Source organism: Heterodontus francisci, chromosome 10, assembly GCF_036365525.1.
Source record: "Heterodontus francisci isolate sHetFra1 chromosome 10, sHetFra1.hap1, whole genome shotgun sequence".
NCBI classification, from domain to species: Eukaryota; Metazoa; Chordata; class Chondrichthyes; order Heterodontiformes; family Heterodontidae; genus Heterodontus; species Heterodontus francisci.
In genome coordinates, this window is record NC_090380.1 from 102,597,317 (window position 1) to 102,614,314 (window position 16,998).

Consider the following 16,998-nt stretch of genomic DNA (forward strand, 5'->3'; position numbering starts at 1 on the left):
TGCAGTGTTAATTCAGTCCCACTTCTCCACAGCTCACAGCATATCAATAAATTTTCCCACTTACTGAAACAACCAATTAAATACTCTATTTGTCCCAAGAACAAAGCACACCAACCGGGTTTCTTTAATAAACAAAATTATCCGTTTATTATAAAACCAAGTCTTAACCAATGATGAAATATATACGCAAGTCAAAATATTCAAGCCCTGTATTATCCTCATGCGCATCCAAAAACCAGTTAACTGGAAAAAAGGGACTTTTGTTTATAGCTGTTTTGAAGGAATAAAACAATAAAAAACTTAGACTGCAATGATCTGGAAGGAAGTCCTTTGGCTTGGGCAAGGTGCCCTAAAGTTGAACAGTTGGATGCCACTCGAAGTCTTTCCATGTGAGGTTGATGAACAGTCTGTTTTGGGTAAACATTCAAAGAAATTCAACTGCAGATGCTTCGCATAGGTCTTCCATCAGGTGTGCAGCAACCGTTCTCACATTCGATGCAGAAGTCCTTTTAAAGATGCAAGGTTTCTACAAATATCCAGGATTTCTTCAAAAATGCAGGAAGCATCAGTACCACTCATATAAGCTTTTGCTTTTCAAGAGCAAGGATCCTTTACAGAGAGGTAATACTTGTCGGGTTTTTTTTCTCATCCCCTGGCAGGTCCATCTCAAATTTCAATTTGGCTTTAGTCCAAATCCATTAGAGCTTTTGAAGTTCAAAATGAAACTACTTTTCCAAGCAAGTCTCAAGCTAAATCATAAATTCTCTCTCGTCATAACAAACTGTAGCTCTTGGGTCAAAATCCCCGTGGTTTCCTTGAAATTACCTGGTTTCCAGTATGTGTCTTCTGTTTTCTGGTCAAAACCAGGAACCTCTTGACGACCTTTTTTAAAAAAAGTATCCATAAAGTTCCGCTATCTCCAGATGTTGCGATGTCCATAAATTTTTTTTTTTAGTTTTTAAAAATATAGATTCCACGTTTTAACAAAAAATTTGGACTCTCTTAACACTTGTACCAGGAGTGGCAGCTGTGGCTCAGTTGATAGCATTCTCATCTCCAATTCAGAAGGCTGTGGGTTCAGGTCACACTCCAGGATTAGCGCAAAAATCAAGGCTGGCACTCCACTGCAGAACTGAGGGGGGCTGCACTGTCTGAGGTGCCATCTTTCCAATTAAACATTAAACCGAGGCCCTGTTTGCCTTCTCAGGTCGATGTAAAAGATTACATGGTACTATTTCGAAGAGCAGCAAGGCAGTTATCCCCAGTGCCCTGAAGAATATTTATCCCCTCAATCAATATCTCAAAAACAGATTATCTGGCGATTATTACATTACTGTTTGTGGGAGCTTGCTTTATACAAATTGGCCACCGCCTTTCTTACAACAGCAAGTACATTTCAAAAAAGTACTTCATTGGCTGTAAAGCATTTTGGGATGTCCTTGGTTGTGAAAGGCACTGTATAAATGCAAGTCTTTTTAGTCTTTCAAGTGACCAACAACTTGTATTTATTTAGTACCAACATAGTTAAACTTTCCAAATTAACTAACTTTTCAATAATTAGCTATGTAACTGAAACACTGCATACTATTAATGTTTCAATTTCCATGCAATCAGTTCTCCGATGCTCTGCAAGCTAGCAAATAAATACGGCCATTTTAAAACCCATTGATGATACTATTTGAAAAGTGATTAAGGCGATGTTGGGTTGGAAGGTTGAGGCGCAATGGACAGAATATGAAAGTGAGATTCCCTAGAGATTGAAATGGAGACCACCACCGACTCTAATCATCAATAACTTTTACTCAATGTAAATTGGTCAAATATATAGATAGCTCCATAAGAGGGGCAGTGGAATTGGAGGAAGCAGATCAGAAATTAAATAGAGTTGTACAAAATATATATGTGGGTAGAACATATGAAAAATGGCAGATGAAATTTAATGTCTGCAACTATAAAGCACTGTACATACCAAGGAAAAATGGGTGACATAAATACACCAAGAAGGATGTTGAAGCTGTCAAAGACAATAAAGACCTCAAAGTCTTACTGCTTTTGACACCCAACATGTCTAACCAACGCAGTGCAATCAACAAAGCCAATAGAATGTTGAACTTCAGAGCTAGAACAGTAGAACATATAATTAGAGAAAATTACGATCAAACTATATAGTGTTCTGGTCAGACTAGATCTTGAAGGATTTTCAATTTGCAACCCATATGTAAAACAGTTAGTCATCAAGATACAAGGAAGACAATCAAGCACTGGAAGCTGTGCAGATAAAAGTCACGAGGCTGATCCCTTGTGTTAGAATGTGTTAAGAGAAGTGACTGAGGAATCTGGGGCTTTCAGCCTTGAAAGAAATAAGAACATAAGAAAGAGAAGCAGAAGTAAACCATACGGTCTGTCGAGCCTGCTCCGCCATTCAATATCATGGCTAATCTTAGGCTTCAACTCCACTTTCCTGCCTTCTCACCATATTCCTCAACTCCTTGACAGACCAAAAATCTGTATCTCAGCCTTAAATATATTCATTGATGGCACATCCACAATCCTCTGGGGTAGAGAATTCCAAAGATTTACAATCCTTTGAGTGAAGAAATTTCTCCTCATCTTAATCCTAAATGATCAGCTCCTTATACTGAAACTGTGCTTTGTTCTAGATGATCCAGCCAGGGGAAACGACGTCTCAGTATCTAGCCTGTCAAGCCCGTTCATAATCTTACATGTTTCAATAAGATCACTTCTCATTCTTCTAAACTCCACAGAACATAGACCCCATTTAGTCAGCCTATCATAGGCTAGCCCTCTCATCCCAGAGACCAATCTAGTGAACCTTTGCTGTACTGCCTCCAATGCAAGTATACCCTTCCTTAAACACGGAGACCAAAATTGCACACAGTATTCCAGGTGCGATCTCACCAAAGCCCCATACAACTGAAAGAGACGAACTTAACAGGAAAAAGAATGGAGAAATTAAATCCTGAAAATTAAATTAAATTCAGAGAGCAGGCAAAGGGGTCACAGGTTTAAACTAGTAAAAGGTATGTTCAGAACTGATATGAAAGTTGTTCTTCACAAAGTGTTGATTGACACATGAAATGGACCTCCGGACGAAGCAGTGGAGACAATACTTAGAACCATTTAAGTACCAACTTTTAGATTATTTGAGCGGCTGAACTAAAAGCTTTCCTCATCTGTACTTGTGATAAAAGGTTGTATTGCTACTCTTTTAAAAAAAAAGATTCTGGAGCACAGGCTGCACAATAATTGCATGTAAAAATATGAATATACATTCTGACCAGTACTAAATACCATATAATTTGTTTTCTGCATTCCTAGCTAAATAGTAAAAAAAATTTACATTGTAATCAGCTGAATCTGCATGAATAAATAAGATTCAACTGGCTTTCTTTGTAAAAGTGATTACCACCTTTACAAGATCAGTTTCAGGATTTACAGATATATCACCTGCCTAGCAATCCTGAAATGGGATTGATAGAAGCCATAACAAAGTCCACACTCACCTGGCTGTCCAGCAATACTTGGATGGGAACAAACAAAATTATACAATAAAATTATATTATTTACTCTCTATAAATGAGTGGACTGGCAAAGAAATCTAAATGCTGCATACTTTTTCACTGTGAAAGCACTTCATTTCAGATTACAGTAAAACTCAACAGGTCATCGACTCATTTTTGTGCACATTCACATCCTTGCTCACATTATTATAGAAATATCACAAATATACATCTACCTACATTTTATAAAAGGAACTAACCTTGTCATTTTTATCTTCAAAGGAAATTGCCTTTAATTTCTTCCAACAGTTGATATGGTACTCCACACGGCACTGTAGGTAGCACATCACTTGAATAAAACCCTAACATACAAGAATCAAAATGGTCAATAGTACATATTGCATAGTTAGAGAAATTACTTATTTCTTCCAAGTACAATGGATGCTTTTATAGGATGTTTAGTGACTCAGCTGTGATTCAGAGATGACTGCTGGATTCTGCACATGTGCCACTTACACTTAAAACTCATTACCTTAAAATCTGGGTCTGAGAAGTAGATCTGGATCTTAGAATGCCCCTGGCAATGTTGATAGCGGCAGATTGCATCAGATTCTGGAGGGAATCGACATTTACTTATGTATTCTTCCAACATTGTCTGAAAAATAAAGTTACTTAAATAAGCAGCAGATTTACAGTGAAAATGTTTAGACTACAACAGAGTGATATTTGTTTTAATTAGGAAACCTAGATGTTGGGACAAGGTCCATAATGCAGGATACTAACGAGGAACAAGAGAGATTAATCAAGTTGTGGTAATTAGGCAAAAGCAATCTAAGTTTTTAAAATCCTGAAGATTGTAGGAATGGCAGAGGTAAGGATATTACAGCTGAGGACCTGGAAGAACGAGTCAGTGTAAGAGATTGTACAATGAGCATTATTTCTTGATGAAATGCATTAACTCACACTTATCTGAGTTAAAATAGCTGGCTAACAAAATTGAGGCTCATGGAATATGAGGATCAGTGTCCAATTGGATAAAAAAAATTGACTTAAAGACAGAACAGCGAGTCATGGTAAAAAGATTGTTTTTCAGACTGGAGGATGGTTCCCCAAGGGTCAGTGCTGGGACCATTGTTTATTTGGATCTTGGAATATAGCAGAAATTCAAAATTTGCTGATGATACCAAGCTCGGAGGAGCGACAAGCAGTGAGAATGATATAACCTACCTGCAAGAGGACAGATAGGCTAGCAGAATGGGCAGACGGAATTTAATACAGACAAGTGTGAGGTGATGTATTTTGGCAGAAGGGAGAGGGTGAGGCAATATAGCCTTAAATGGCACAGTTCTAAAGAGTGTGCAGACAGAGGGACCTGGGGGTACATGTGCATCGATCTTTGAAGGTGGCAGGACATATTGAGAGTGTGGTTAGCAAAGCATATGGGTCCTTGGGTTCATAAAGAGAGGCATAGAATGCAAAAGTGGGCAAGTTATGCTGAACTTTTATAAACCTCTGGTTAGGCCTCAACTAGAATAGTGTGTCCAGTTCTGGTTACCACTCCTTAGAAAGGATGGGCCTGGTCCTTGAAAGGGTACTGAGGAAAATTACCAAAATGATTCCAGGGATAGGGAATTTTAGTTACAAAGTTAGGTTGGAAAAGCTGGGATTGTTCTCCCTGGAGCAAAGGAGATTGAGGGGACATTTAATAGAGGTGTACAAAATTATGACAGGCTCGGATAAGTTAGACAAGGAAAAACCAATCTCATTAACTGATGGTACAAGGACTAGGGGACGCAGATTGAAGGTTTTGGGCAAGAGATGCAGGAGAAATGTGAGGAAGAACTTTTTTTTCATGCAGCGAGTGGTAATGATTTGGAATTTGCTGCTCATGAGGATGGTGGAAGCGGAGACAACCATTTCAAAAGGAAACTGGATGGGCACTTGAAGGAAATAAACCTGTAGGACAAGGGGGATCAAGCAGGATAGCGGGACCTACTGGATTGCTCTGCAGAGAGCTGGTGTGGACTCAATGGGCCAAATGGCCTTGTTCTAGGCCATAAATGATTCTGCATAAATCTTCTAAAGCTTGGTAGATTTGGGGATAGTACTGAAAGGTAGCAACAAAGGATATGAAAGAGAGATAGTACAAACCAGGTAGCTTTAGGCCCAATGAGTTTTATTATTAGCAAGAAAATTTACTCGAATCCATCAGCAATAGGGTAAAATGAGAACACAGAAAAGTATGTTGATTAGGGCAAGTCAGCATTATTTTATTAAAATAAATCATGCCTAAAGTTCTTTGATAGTCACTGAAGTGGTGGATATAGACGGATCGATGGAGGTCATATTTATATTTGATAAGATATTTGTAAAGTTTCCTCAACACATTGCTAACTGACATTGAGGCACCTGTAACTGGAGACAACCTCACAGCACAGAAAGGAAACTGCTTGGGAAGCAGATTACACTAAAGATAGGAGGTATCTCCTCCAGTCCTATAACCTTACCAGATATTCATGCTCCTCCAATTCTGGCCTCTCGAGCATCCCCGATTTTAATTACTCCACCATTGGCTGATGTGCCTTTGGCTGCCAAGGTATTAAACTCTAGAATTTCCTCCCTAAAGCTCTCCACGTTTCTTTCCTCCTTTAAGACGCTCTTTAAAACCTACCTCTTTGACCAAGCTTTTGGTCATCTGCCCTAATAGCTCAAGTGGCTCGTATCACATTTTGTTTGATAAAGTCTTGGGATGTTTAACTAAATTCAAGGGGCTTTATAAACACAAGTTGTTGTTGTATAGAAAATAGAAAAGAGCAGAAAATTACAAAAGTCATGCATTAAGCTGAATGCCAGCAGATGCACTTTAATGTAAAAGTGTGAAGTAGCATACTTTTGACACAAGAAAAGCAGTTGGGAGGATAACCTAAACTTGGAAGCACAAGGGTGGGCCAGTAAATGCACAAAAAAGGTCCAAGACCAGGTGCGCAAGTCATTAAAACACAGCTCACAGGTGCAAAATTCCATCAGAGACAGGTTGGACGTCCAAAATCCCAGATTTTGAGATGGGCTGTGCAATCAAATGAAGCAATGTGTCCAATATTTAAAAGCCTGCTTCACACTCATGTATCAACTTGATTTGGTTAGTTTGAAGCCAGGAGTCTGAGGGAGGGGCCAAGCCATTCAAATTACACTGAATGCTTGTGTCTGAAATGTTTGAGTTATTTTGAAATTAACAGACTATTCATTCTTCATTGGTTGGTCACAGTTTTGAAATCATTTATCAGCCACCTTTCTCAAATCAGACAATCTATCTGGAACCTTCAAAAGAATTAGACAAGCTTTGATAGAGGTTGGGAAAAAACATATTTTCAAAAATGTCCGGTTTTCTGAGTTTGTACGTAGGATGCTCAAAATCATAGCTACAGAATATTAAAATGAGGAATTGTGACTGTAGATACATCATATGCTGGCCAGACGTCACTTGTAATATTGGATGCCCTGCCCAAGGAAATATAATTGGAGAATATCCTGTGATAATTCAATAACTTGCATTAATATAGCACCTTTAATGTAGTTAAATGATTCAAGGTACTTCACAAGAGCATTAACAAAATTTGACACCAAGCCACAAGGAGATTAGGACAGGTAAAAGGTGATGAGAAAGGAAAGAGATGGAGAGGTTTGGGAGGGAATTTCAGAGCTTAGGGCCTGGGCAGCTGAAGGTATGACTACCAACAGTAATAATAAAATCGAGGATGTGCAAGAGGTCAGAATTGGATAAGTCCAGCGATCTTGAGGGTTATAGGGTTGGAGGGACAGAGTTATGAGAGACACAGACAGACTTGGGAAGATTAAGCAGTAATCTGAACAAGGTGTTTAGAATATTGAAGGGAATAAACAAGGTAGATGCGGAATGGATTTCCGTACAAAGAGGGAGAGCCAAACAAATAAAAAATCTTAGAATGAGCTAAGCTGGTTGTAAGAAAAGACAACTGTTGCATAAAGGGGTGAGAGAATATAGAAAATACTGTCCAGAAGTTCACTAAGTTAATTCAGGTGCTTTAAAGGGTGTTGGAGACTTACCTGGGATGTCAAGGTATTAGGGATATAAAGAAAAGGCAGAGATGATTAAGGAAGTTGATATGGCTAACAAAATGACATACAGGGTTCAATGGCCCTTTGGCCTATTCTTGGTACTCTATTCTTTAATTATTTGTTACAAGAGCAAATACAAATCATATCTTTAAAAAGGGTTACCTTTAATTTTTCATCCTGTGTTTCTTCAATTATAACAGTTGTTGTGGGCCATGTTAGTATGCCTGGAACAATCTTGCGGTTTACCATAGTTAAGGATTTAGTGAAAGGATCTAAAGCATCAGCAAACCTAGGGGAAAAGCACAATGGAAAATGGAGAAGCATTAGTGGAAACAAGAATAAACAGTGTGTTTCAGTATATTGCAGCCATTTTCTAGGCAGTGGATTGTAAGGAGGAAGGGAAGAGCCGACAACCACCATTTGAAGCAGTGCAAAATAAGCTTTCTAGTAGGACCACTGTTGTAACTGTACAAGGCTGAGCACAGGTCAAACCTGAATCAAGCCCACCTCTTCCACAACTCTTGTACAATTTCCCATATCACAGACTCTAGCGCATTTAACTACTAAGGAAAACTACTACACAGATTGACTAGTTCCTAAAAGGTAACAAAGTAGAACTTACAATAACCATTGACCCTGGATAACACAGGAACAGAGACAGAAGTAGGCTATTCATTTCCTCAAATTGGTTCCTGGGATGAGAGGTTTGTCCTGTGATGAATAAATTGGGCTTATACTCTCGAGTTTACAAGAATGAAAGGTGATCTCATTGAAACATACAAGACTCTGAGGGGGCTTGACAGGGTAGACAGAATGGTTGTTTCCCCTGGCTGGGGAATTGAGAACAGAGACACAGTTTCAGGATAAGGAGTTGATCATTTAGGACTTAGATGAGGAGAAATTTCTTTACTCAGAAGGTTGTGAATCTTTGGAATTCTCTAACATAAAGGATGGCGGATGCTCTATCATTGAGTATATTTAAGGCTGAGATACTCAGTTTTGATCTGAGGGAACCAAGGAATATAGGGAACAGGCGGGCAAGTGGAATTGAGGCAGATGATCAGCCATGATCGTATTGAATGGCAGATCAGGCTTGAGGGACTGTATGGGCTACTCCAACTCCTATTTCTTATGTTCCTATATTTTCAAGCCTGTTCCACTATTCTATTAGATCATGGCTAATCTGTACCTCAGCACCAATTACCCACCTTCTCTCCATAACCCTTGACATGCTTATTCATCAATCCTAGTCTTCAATATTTCAAATGACCCAGAATCCCGATTTCATTCCGAAATACCTTCACAAAAATATTTAAGATTTTGTCTCCTTGTTCAGGATTCCCCCATTCGAGAAAATAGTTAATTTGTTTACATCCGGTCAAGTTCTTTTTATCATTTTTAATACTTGACCAGATCGCCCCTTAACCTTCTATCCTCAGAATATAAAGCAATTTCATGCAATGTGTCCTCATAATATAATATAACCCTTTAAGCCCTGGTATCATTCTGATGAATTTGCACTGTAGCCATTCCAAGGCCTGAAGTACAGTACCCAAAACTAAACACAGTACTCCAGCTAAGTCTGACCAAGGCTCTGCACACTGAAGCATCACTTCCTGACTCTTTGCAACCCAATCTCTTGGAAACAAAAGGGCCTCATTTCATTAGCCTTTCTCGGTTACTTTTTGTACCTCTGCACTAGCTTTAAGTGAATTGTGTACAGACACTGCTAAATCTAAGTACTCTTCGATAGCTCTCAGTATCTCACCATTATGAAAAGATTCCAATTTGCCTTCATCACATCCAAAGTTGAAATCCATCTGCCTTAGTGTTGGCCACTCACTTAATCTGTCCCCCTTTGTAACTTCCTGCTTTAATGCAACTTTATGGAACTTACCATTTGTCCTAACTTCAACGTCAATTGCAAATTTCAATATACCACACTCTATTCCTTCATCCAAGTCACTAATATGAATGGTGAAAACCAGAGTTTCCAGTGCAGATCCCTAGGGAACACCATTTGTTAAATTTTGCCAAAGAAAGTTTCCCCCTTACCATTTTCTATTTGTGCATTTTTTTTTTTGCTGGGCACGAACCTGTTCTGTTGGAAGTACACTTTGCCAAGCCCGTAGAATGCCAAACAGTCAAGCCGCTGCTTTGGGAACTGCTCCAAGATTTTATTAAATTGATTTTCAGCCTCAGTCAGCTCCTTGTCAAGCAAAACATGAATTAGTGGCTCCAGAACAATGAAGTATACAAGACAAACAGCTACCAAGCACAAACAAACAACAGATATCGACAAGGTAAATGATACGTTAGGTTTGTTGTCACAGCTATCACATGCTAGGGGTCAGTTCACATGTAGTGATCTGTTAGACTTGCTCCTTGGGATTTGCAAGTAGGGCTAGGATATCTTAACCATAGTAATTGGTTTAGTTTGTTAGGGTTTCACAGTTCTTGATTTATTTTCCAATTTGCATTGGTCTGTGGTCTTTACCAGTGAGTCAGTTTGTTGCTGGGACAGGCTTGTACCAAGCATGTTTTCAAACTAAATGGTGTTTCCCCAGTTCCACCAAGGAAAAACTGTTTCTGCAAGTACATTTAACTTAGATATAAATAAGGTTTCTCATGATGTTGTTTTCGTTGGATCATATAATATATGACATGTAAAGCCCTGAAGGTGGCAGCTTTGAAAGATTGATCAGTGTGTTGGTTCACTCTGGTGAGAAAACAAACTTCAGATCTCAATTACTAGTGTTACGACCAGGTGAGAAAGGTGTCCAGGGTTCCCTCTCAGCCTTCACCTGGTCTTACTGTAACCGGGTTTTATTTCTAAACACAGTGTTTTGAGCTCCCCCTTGGTGAATCCTTGTTCACCGTTTTCCAATTATAAGGAAAAGAAATGAGCACGAACAGGCTCTCTTAGGTTTTAAAGAAGTGAAATTTATTAAAATTAAATAAAAACTCTAATTTGGTTAACGCCTACGGATACACGCCACGCCCCACGCTAGCATGCATACGCGATACGCACCTGCAAATAGAGAAAGAAAAAAAAGAAAAAGTGGAAAGTTTGAGGCAATACCCGAAGAGTTTGTTACAGTTCTTCGATCTCACTGTAGAGTCCTTTTGTAGGTTGATCTTGCTTTCCATTAAGGCGCAGTATTCTTCTTAAACCTTGTTTACTGTAGGAGACTTCTCTCTCTCGGGGTTCATGTGTCTTCAATGATGAGAAACAGATGGGAGCAGACAGGACGAGAGGAAGTCTTTTCAATCCAGGAGCTTTCTGCCAGTTCAAACACTGTCTCTACAATTTAAAACTCCCCAAGTTGGCCAGCGAGGTAGTCGCATGACTGGTATAACCACTTCTGGCTTTGTGTATTGGGTGGGTCAGGGAGTGGTCCTTTGTCTACAAATACTGTCTGTTAATATGCAAAAATGACTTTCCAGCAAGGAGCCTTGACAAACCCTTGTATCAGGCCTTCTCTTCTTCCCAGCAACAATTTGAAATTTAATGCCCATGTGGCAAAATTAATATGCCGCATTCTTGGCACACAAGGGCCTGCATGACACTCGCATAATTGTTTTAGGATAAATAATCCCAGAGATGTAAGTGTGTGCATAAAATTATAGTTTTCCACTGAAAATGAGAAATGACCCTTTCCTCTCTGCAGACAATCCTTGTGATGATGCTAATAAATTGAATGGATTTTCTGGTTGATTTGAAAAATGATAAATTTAAGAAACATGTGATTTGGCAGTAGGCTTCACTTCATGAATTAGAAGAATATCACATCTTTCTTTTTCTTTTGGGCCTCCTTATCTCGAGAGACAATGGATACGCGCCTGGAGGTGGTCAGTGGTTTAATGAATTAGAAGAATATCACATCACTATTAATAAATTGGAGGTAGAGAAGCAATTCAAGCGAGTGAATCCACGGAAAGCATGCAGCCCAGATCAGATCAGCAGAAAAATTAAGGAACATGCTCATCAGTTGGCAGTTCCTTTTTCTCTGGTCTTTCAGAAATTGTTTGATACGCATACTATTCCTTGCTGTTGGAAATCAGCCATCATCGTTCCGTTTGCTAAGAACTTGCGGCCTGTTGAGCTGAATGATGACCGACCAGTTGCTCCTCCATCGATAGTCATTAAGTATTTTGAGCGCATTGTGTCAAAGTGTCTTTTAGATCCTCTTCCACATAGCAGTTAGCTTGTGTATCAGCCTCAAATCAGTGGACAATGCTGTTGTGACCTGAGTCCATTTGATCCAACAGCAGACAGCTAGATTAGGCAACGATACTCATACCACCTTTGCTGATTTCTTTTCAACTTTCAATACTATGCAACCATTTAAGCATATTGAGAAATGGAAAAACCTTGATGTTAATCCTAATATCTTACTTTGGATTAGTAATTTTCTTCACAATAGGACTAAGTGTCTCTGGGATTTACTCGGAGCCCATGTTAATGAATACTGAATCTTCTCAGGGCTGTGTACTCTCACCTTTGCTTTTCATCTTCTACACGAATGATTGCCGATCAGAGCACGATGACAATGATTCTGAAGTATGCTGATGATACGGTACTTGGGGCCCTCATAATAAATTATAGGGACTCAGCGGAGAGGTTTGTAAAATGGTGCAATAACAATTCTCAAATTGTACGAAATAAGACAAAATAATTAGTTACAGACTTTAGGAAAAAGCCAGCTAATTATATTGTTCCCGTAAAAATTCATGATGTGGATACCGAAACAGTCACCAGCTTTAAGTATTTCGGTATTAAAGTAGATGTTAAATTGAATCGCAGGGGGAACAGTGTAGTGATGTGATGACCAAAGGATTTACACAATTATATTACCTCAAAGTTAAAATCCTTTCGAGTAGATCTGTTATGAAACTTTTCTATATGGCTTATTACTGACAGGTGGTAAGTTTGTGGTTTACAGAAGATTATTGAGCCTTCTCGGGAAGAAGACTTTCTTTAAAAAGCTGAAGGCCTGATTATTTGCAGTCTTGAACTTGGAGGTATTGTAGAGCTCTAATTGTAATACAGCCCAAAGCTGGTGTGTGTCATTTGTTAACTTCTCAGATGGTTAGACTCAGTCATTTTATGATGCATCTGCTGTGGTGGCTGTTCTTGGTCAGCAGGGTTATTTTCTTCTCTGGATCCTTCTCATGGGCTATGATGTTGGCTTGATCTCTCCACCACCAACACGCACACCACCCCCCCCCAACCCGCCCTCTCTCTCTCCCCACAGAGCTACCTTTTAAAGGTAAAAATCTCTCATTAGCTTGTTAGGAGATGTGTAACTCTCTCCCGTGGTTACCACACAATGCTTCAAGGCATGATAACCATGGCCATTATTTGGTGTTTGAACGGGAACCATTCTGTTATGATGTTGCCTTATTCATCTTGGTTTGGTTATGAGCCAGACTGTCTCCAGCATCCTCAGTTCGTCCATTCATGTCGATCAGTCATTAATATGCAATAGCTTTCAATTTCAAAAGGGTTCTCCCCAGAGCCATTTCAGACAAGGATGAGGTTGTGGATTTCCAGTACGGGGGCAGGGGGGGGGGGGGGGGGTCAATGGCTGCTATGTCATTTTTTCTGTGTACAAGTATCATCTTATGATTTTGTTTAGCCGTTGACTTTTTAAAATTTATAATTCTTCCATTTCATTGTTTATTTCATCACGAGTCCTTCAAAGCATCCTTTGTGGATGTTTCGCCTGGTACTGTTGTCTTAGGAATGGAGATTGTTTAAGAGTACGGAGATTGTTGAATCAGGTATGAAAGGAATTTGATGAGCAGATCTTTTTTTGACGAAATCTGTTCGAAGAATTTTGACAGAAGTAAAGAGTGTTATGAAAACAGCGAGAATCACCCCTTGTGTCATTATTACTTGTGGATGCATTTAGGGAAAAGACAAAAATCCCTTAGATGCAGGACAAATCTGTTCTTGAACTCGTTCGTGCCTTGTTCTATAAAAACTTTTAACAGGAGCTTGATGAATGGATGAGGATACACACTCATGATGGGACTCAATGATTGATTGATTATTTTAATATACTGGAATTAGTTAACATATTTTAATCGAGTTAGACTTTTGTGAAATGAATAAAAAAGAAAATTACCCGATTGAATTTTAATGAATAAGCAATGTACCCGAAATGAACTTCCGTACAGACAATAAACTGAAATTGAATTTAATTGAAAAAAAATGCTAAACTTATGGCATTGCCATTATTTGTTAAGTGCTCCTGTATGCAACAGTATACACTTCATAAGATTTTATTAATGCATGCAATACATTAAAATCACTTAATAATAAACCACCTAGCAATCATGCTCGAGGCAGTACGTACCTTTATCTGCTACTACAATCAGAAACTTGCACTTTTACAATTACTTCGCAAGAGCTTTATAGTTGGGTCAGCGGGGGCGTTTGGGGGGGGGGGGTGGTGTGGAGGGGGAAAGAAGTGGTCAGCACTTTTCCCATATAGGCGAGTAGGTATAGGCAGAAAATGCCTTATTAGATATTTGCATGGGGCTCCCAAGTGCATCACTATTTTAAATGCACTATACGGAATGCTACACAAGGGTTGGGGGATGTTCTGAAGTATAGGAACTGGAAAGGTCCCAAGTTTTAACCCCGGTGCAGTTAGCTGATCCAGGCAGCCATGGATGAAATGCAATTCACCTCAATGTCTCATGCTCGGGAGGAGAAAATTAGCCTGCGTTTCTGTTAGCGACTGGTATCCAAAGATTCAGAGTGAAAAGTTCCTGTATGTGAACATTGGGTGAAGATTATCCCCAGCACTGAATAGCATGCTAACATCCAACGTCTAGATTCAAATATAAACACTGCCACTTGAGTGAGGTATTGGTATGCTAACGGTAACCGTGGAACTGCACCTCACCATGACCATCAGTAGGAGGAAAATAAGACAGGAGCTATCACCCATGGGGTCCACTGATTAGGTAGATTTCTGGGTCAGATAGTGACATGATAATTTAAATCATACGTAGCACATTTCAAACATGCTTACCTATATTACTAATTGACAACTCACGAGAAAAAAAAAAGAGAAAATTATGGTTCTTACCTCAGGCAGTCCAATACCAAGGAGGGCACAGGCATGACCATAGATAATTATCACATATTCGATAGTAGAGAAAGGCACTTCCTAGTAAAGACAAAAACAATTGACAACTAGATATGTAATAAAGATTCAATTTGTTGGCATTGCTGGTGAATTAAGATCCATGGTTTATGCCTTTAATTAAAACGAAGACATCCTTGGAAACTATATATTGATTTCACTGAAGCTTATTTAAGATCTACCAAAACAAGGTATTTCTTTTATTTGTTCATGGGATATGGGTATCGCTGGCTAGGCCAGCATTTATTGCCCATCCCTATGTGCCCTTGAGAAGGTGGTGGTGAGCCACCTTCTTGTACCGCTGCAGTCCACGTGGTGTAGCTACACGAACAGTGTTGTTAGGAAGGGAGTTCCAGGATTTTGACCCAATGACAGTGAAGAAAAGGCGATATAGTTCCAAGTCAGAATGGTGTGGCTTGGAGGGGAACTTGCAGGTAGTGGTGTTCCCATGCATCTGCTGCTCTTGTCCTTCGAGGTGGTAGAGGTCAAGGGTTTGGAAGGTGCTATCTAAGGAGCCTTGGTGCGTTGCTGCAGTGCATCTTGTAGATGGTACAAACACTGCTGCCACTGCGCGTCGGTTTTAGAGGGAGTGTATGTCTGTGGATAGGGTGCCAATCAAGCGGGCTGCTTTGTCCTGGATGGTGTCAAGCTTCGAGTGTTGTTGGAGCTGCACCCATCCAGGCAAGTGGAGAGTATTCCATCACACTCCTGACTTGTGCCTTGTAGATGGTGGACAGAAATTGACGAGTCAGGTGGTGAGTTACTCGGCGCACGATTCCTAGCCTCTGACCTGCTTTTGTAGCCACTGTATTTATATGGCTACTCCAGTTCAGTTTTTGGTCAATGGTAACCCCAGGACGTTGATAGTGGGGGATTTAACGATCGTAATGCCATTGAATGTCAAGAGTCAAGCAACCAGAAAAATTTAAATAAAAGCAAAATATTGCAGATGCTGGAAATCTGAAATTAAAACAGAAAATACTGGAAATACGCAGTAGGTCTGGTAGCATCTGTGGAGAGAGAAGCCGAGTTAACGTTTCACTTCAGGTCTGATGAAAGGTCACTGACCTGAAACATTAACTCTGCTTCTCTCTCCACAGATGCTGCCAGATCTGCTGAATAGAAAAATTTAAAGGTGCTTTTTGAGTGGGAATTCAGTTAGGACTGAATAGTCATCTGCTCTAATACCTCATGTGGCTTTGTGTCAAATTTTTTTTGATAACGCTCGTGCTAAGTGCCTTGAGACATCTGACTATATTTCTTTCTTTTCTTTTGGGCCTCCTTATCTCGAGAGACAATGGATACGCGCCTGGAGGTAGTCAGTGGTTTGTGAAGCAGCGCCTGGAGTGGCTATCAAGGCCAATTCTGGAGCGACAGGCTCTTCCACAGGTGCTGCAGAGAAATTTGTTTGTCGGGGCTGTTGCACAGTTGGCTCTCCCCTTGCGCCTCTGTCTTTTTTCCTGCCAACTACTAAGTCTCTTCAACTCGCCACATTTTAGCCCTGTCTTTATGGCTGCCCGCCAGCTCTGGCGAAGGCTGGCAACTGACTCCCACGACTTGTGATCAATGTCACAGGATTTCATGTCGCGTTTGCAGACGTCTTTAAAGCAGAGACGTGGACGGCCGGTGGGTCTGATACCAGTGGCGAGCTCGCTGTACAATGTGTCTTTGGGGATCCTGCCATCTTCCATGCGGCTCACATGGCCAAGCCATCTCAAGCGCCGCTGACTCAGTAGTGTACACAAGCTGGGGATGTTGGCCGCCTCGAGGACTTCTGTGTTGGAGATACGGTCCTGCCACCTGATGCCAAGTATTCTCCGGAGGCAGCGAAGATGGAATGAATTGAGACGTCGCTCTTGGCTGGCATACGTTGTCCAGGCCTCGCTGCCATATAGCAAGGTACTGAGGACACAGGCCTGATACACTCGGACTTTTGTGTTCCGTGTCAGTGCGCCATTTTCCCACACTCTCTTGGCCAGTCTGGACATAGCAGTGGAAGCCTTACCCATGCGCTTGTTGATTTCTGCATCTCGAGACAGGTTACTGGTGATAGTTGAGCCTAGGTAGGTGAACTCATGAACCACTTCCAGAGCGTGGTCGCCAATATTGATGGATGGAGCATTACTGACGTCCTTCCCCATGATGTTCGTTTTCTTGAGGCTGATGGTTAGGCCAAATTCATTGCAGCCAGCTGCAAACCTGTCGATGAGACTCTGCAG

The 16,998-nt window shown here is 40.3% G+C and overlaps 2 protein-coding genes across 6 annotated transcripts in view; one reads left to right on the forward strand and one right to left on the reverse strand.

Moving 5' to 3' along the window:
- Positions 1-16,998, forward strand: part of vps26c (VPS26 endosomal protein sorting factor C) — a 191,169-nt gene that overhangs the window by 115,481 nt on the left and 58,690 nt on the right. The window lies entirely within an intron of this gene.
- ttc3 (tetratricopeptide repeat domain 3) overlaps positions 1-16,998 on the reverse strand; it is a 170,163-nt gene that overhangs the window by 85,891 nt on the left and 67,274 nt on the right. For all 5 annotated transcript variants that reach the window (XR_010975885.1, XR_010975886.1, XM_068041194.1 and 2 more), the window contains exons 16-20: positions 14,723-14,803; positions 9,713-9,825; positions 7,779-7,905; positions 4,054-4,176; positions 3,782-3,883 (exon numbers count right to left, since the gene is read on the reverse strand). Coding sequence is in view for 3 of the 5 variants with exons in the window: in XM_068041194.1 (XP_067897295.1) it covers positions 3,782-3,883; positions 4,054-4,176; positions 7,779-7,905; positions 9,713-9,825; positions 14,723-14,803 (546 nt within the window). In the remaining 2 variants the exon portion in view is untranslated. The remainder of the gene's footprint in view (positions 1-3,781; positions 3,884-4,053; positions 4,177-7,778; positions 7,906-9,712; positions 9,826-14,722; positions 14,804-16,998) is intronic.